General features: G+C 44.3%; 1 protein-coding gene across 1 annotated transcript; it reads left to right on the top strand.

Annotated features, from left to right (window-relative positions):
- The first annotated feature begins 1,757 nt into the window (after nt 1-1,757).
- LOC106819895 (DNA repair protein RAD50-like) lies at nt 1,758-3,365 on the top strand. Its single transcript, XM_014824469.1, has 3 exons — nt 1,758-1,924; nt 2,403-2,533; nt 3,295-3,365. Exons 1-3 carry the CDS (start codon nt 1,758-1,760, stop codon nt 3,363-3,365), a joined length of 369 nt encoding a protein of 122 aa, XP_014679955.1.
- Nucleotides 3,366-3,633: the final 268 nt, after the last annotated feature.

Here is a 3,633-nt window from a genome sequence, read left to right as displayed (position 1 = left end):
TGCGTGCGTGCGTGCGTGCGTGCGTGCGTGCGTATGTGCGTATGTGTTACATACATACTTGTATATATTTATATATATATCAAGAGTACATAATAGGAGATTACATATGTATAGAGGTACATAATCTCCTATTATGTACTCTTGATATATATATATCTATTATTATTTACCCTATTTTGCTGCTTTCACAGTTAGTTGTGATATAAATATATACATTAGTTAAACATGGAGACACATAATGCACCTGTTTGACCCACGTACCCGTGCATTGCAGAAACACTCGACGCAGGGCCGGCAGGCTGGCTTTGAGGATCAGATCGGCAGCTTCGCGAGCGATCTCTCGAGCGATCAGTATCGCGACGCTGACGGCAGGTACCGCGAGACTCACATCGCCGCCAGTACGACCGAGATGGCCATCAAAGACCTGGAGAAATTCTACAAGGCACTGGACCGGTGAGAGGCCGTCGTCATACCTTATATTTTATATTATTATATACATTAATATATTATATAATATAAAAATATATAAACATATAATACTTTATATATCATTAACTTCAGCAGCTCGCGGTGTGGCAGCCATCATCCGTAGCAGCAGCAGTAAACAACTAGTGGTTCAAATATATATACTATATATATATATATATATATCTATTATTGCATATATAGTGCTCTAGGCTACTGTTTTCTGTGATGCATGTGTGATTGAAAAGTCGTGATGCGCGTCTAATTTTGCGAAGCGGCGGTGATCACTACCACAGAAGAAGATGATGAAGTTAACAAGACCATTAAGGAGTGTTGGATGAGAACTTATAAAAGGAGAGTAACATAAAAACAAAAAAACAGTCAAGGCCACTCTCTACAAATAAAATTCAAATGAACTTTATGGTGAAGCGTGAAATTGGTAATTGTTGTTAACCGCAACCCTAGGAAATCTGCTAAATGTTGATCGATTATATTTGCATACTTATATTAATGTGTTATTGCTGGCTGAGGTTAATTCATTATTTGCTTGGGCTCGACAAGAAGATCTATACACTAGAATATCTGTAAATTGTTCGATCGTTATATTTTGCAACAACACAACAATCGTTTTATGCCGTTTTCCCTCCTACGCGGGGTGCGCCAGGAGCTCCCCATGACAGTTTCCTCCACTCTTGCATGGTCTTGTGCGTGCTTCCTCTTCAACCCATATTCTCTCATATCTCTCTCCACACTTGGTTCCATCGTTATATTTGCGCTACGTTATTTAAATGGTTGCTATTGCTGGTGATGTAATTCATTGACTTACTTGGCCTCACAGATATAGAGCACATTGAAGATAAGGATCGAGTGAGGATGAAGATGGGGCCGGCATCGAGAAAAATCACGCCAGCACCTACAACTACCGCAGTCAGCATGTGGAAAAATGACGTTGCTTTAGACATGAAGGGACGCCTGCCAGTGCCGCGCCAGAGGTTAGGTGATGTCTTTCCATCGAGAGTTTACTCTTGTGTCATGGAGATGCTACTTTGATGGACACCATGGAAGTGGATGGCCATGTATACAAGCAAATATAAGTCGTGACAGTTTCATATCTATAAAACACCACCATGGCCCAAGCGCACACACACCCACGCACGCACACAGCACAGACACAACACACAAACGCACCCAGGCACAACAACGCACGCACACAACGCACGCACACACACCACACACACCACCACACACACACACCCACGCACGCACACACACACACACGCACACAGGATGTGATGCACATAGCTGTTGTTTGCATCATCCATCAGGTGCTCGCTTCCCTCATCATCCGCCTAGCGTTGGCCGAGACATTCTGCCTCAACTGTGGCATCCTTGCCCTAGACGAGCCAACTACAAACCTAGACAGAGACAACATAGAGAGTCTAGCACACGCCCTCACCGAGTGAGTATATACAGTTAAACACATGCTACAGTTGCTAGCCAGACTCTTATAGATCAGTATCAGGGTTAATAATAGAAATTATTTGACTAATTACATGACATATATATTATCAAGAGTAGTAATAACAACGATGTGTATATTATCATACTCTTGATATTTATTATTATCCATATATAGTATTTGCCATAATGACATAATTTGTCATTATTAACCTCTGATAGTATCTACACCCATTTATAGACGAGATTTAGCCTTTCTCTCAAGTGGCAGTTATACTGTGAAACCGCCTAATGAAAGACCACCTATAAATGAAAGACAACTGTCTATAAAGGAGACTTGTGCTTTCCTTTTAGTGACCCTGACGTGTGCTGTGCCTGCATGCACTAGTAACGCCAGCAGTAATTAATGACATAACCCTTGTAAATGCGTGTAATAACTAAATACTAAATGTAAATAACTGATGTAATATCAATTGCAGGATCGTGACGTACCGCAGCCAGCAGCGTAACTTCCAGCTGCTCGTCATCCGCACGACGAAGGACTTCCTAGAGATCCTCGGACACGCCGGATTCGTCGACAACTACTACCGCGTCAGCAAGAACGCAGAGCGTAAGCGTACGCGCGAGCCGTAAGAAAAGAGCGTAAAGCCGCGAGTGTAAGAAACAGAGCCCGTAAGCACGAGGTAAGAACAGGAGCGTTAGCGCCGAGCCGTAAGAAACAGACGTGTAAGCACCGAGTTGTAGAACAGAGGCGTAAGCGCACGAGTGTTAAGTAACAGAGCGTAAGACGAGCCGTAAGAACATGAGTGTAAGCCAGAAGTGTACAGAACAGAGCGTAAGCACGAGTGTAAGTAACAGAGGTAAGCGGCGAGCAGAACAGAGCCGTGAAAGCCGCGACGTGATAAGAACAGACAGCGTAGCACGAGCGTGGAAGAACAGAGTGTAAGCACGAGTGTAAAGAAACAGAGCGGTAAGCGCCCCAGAGCGTCGACACCGCAGGGACCCCGTCGAAATTTAGAAATTCTGAGAGCGTTGGCCGAGCGTCGGATTGCACGCTTACATTTCGCTCCCCGGCAGACGTATTGCGAATACGGATTCCTTACTTATTATGAATGCTTTGCTTCAATGCTTCAATTAATATAGACTAATTTCTGAATAAGGGCTACTGGCTTTCGTATGGATTGGCACCTGCTGTTGTGTTTTAACGAAGGTGGTGGTGATTGCATGGCGTATTAGGTAGCGCTGTGCATCTAGTAGTAGTAGTGGGGCTGGAAGTCGGAAACAGAGAAGTAATCTATATAGTCACGCTGAACTATTTGTCATTGTCACCTGCTTTTATGACAGAATCGTTTGTCGTTTTCTTCTCTGCAGCGTTGTCGATGCTCAGCAGTGCAACATATCAGCAATCAACGGGTGATGTGTTCTGCATCTGCGCAATGTAGCATCCCTGATGACTCACACTGTTCTGTGTTGATGACTAACATACCTGAGTACGTCCAGCCTAACCTGGTGACGCCCAGCCTACATAATTTTCTTTTTCTTTCTGTGACACCAGCATACTGCAGTGACGTCCAGCATACCTGAGCTGACGTCCAGCCCATACCATAGAGTGACACCGAGCCGTACCTGAGTGACGTCCAGCATACCTCGTGACACTCAGCCATACCTGCGGTGACACCAGCATAGCCTGAGTGACGTTCCGAGCCATAA

The sequence above is a fragment of the Priapulus caudatus genome, unplaced genomic scaffold, assembly GCF_000485595.1.
Source record: "Priapulus caudatus unplaced genomic scaffold, Priapulus_caudatus-5.0.1 Scaffold4989, whole genome shotgun sequence".
Lineage (NCBI taxonomy): Eukaryota > Metazoa > Priapulida > Priapulimorpha > Priapulimorphida > Priapulidae > Priapulus > Priapulus caudatus.
This window is presented reverse-complemented; position numbering and strand designations above follow the sequence as displayed.

Excerpts from the sequence above, each read along its gene's own strand:
- LOC106819895 (XM_014824469.1), top strand. The coding sequence starts at position 1,758 with ATGCACATAGCTGTTGTTTGCATCATCCATCAGGTGCTCGCTTCCCTC. Across the intron at positions 1,925-2,402 it reads CTAGCACACGCCCTCACCGA|GATCGTGACGTACCGCAGCC; the intron begins GTGAGTATATAC and ends TATCAATTGCAG. Across the intron at positions 2,534-3,294 it reads CGTCAGCAAGAACGCAGAGC|CGTTGTCGATGCTCAGCAGT; the intron begins GTAAGCGTACGC and ends TCTTCTCTGCAG.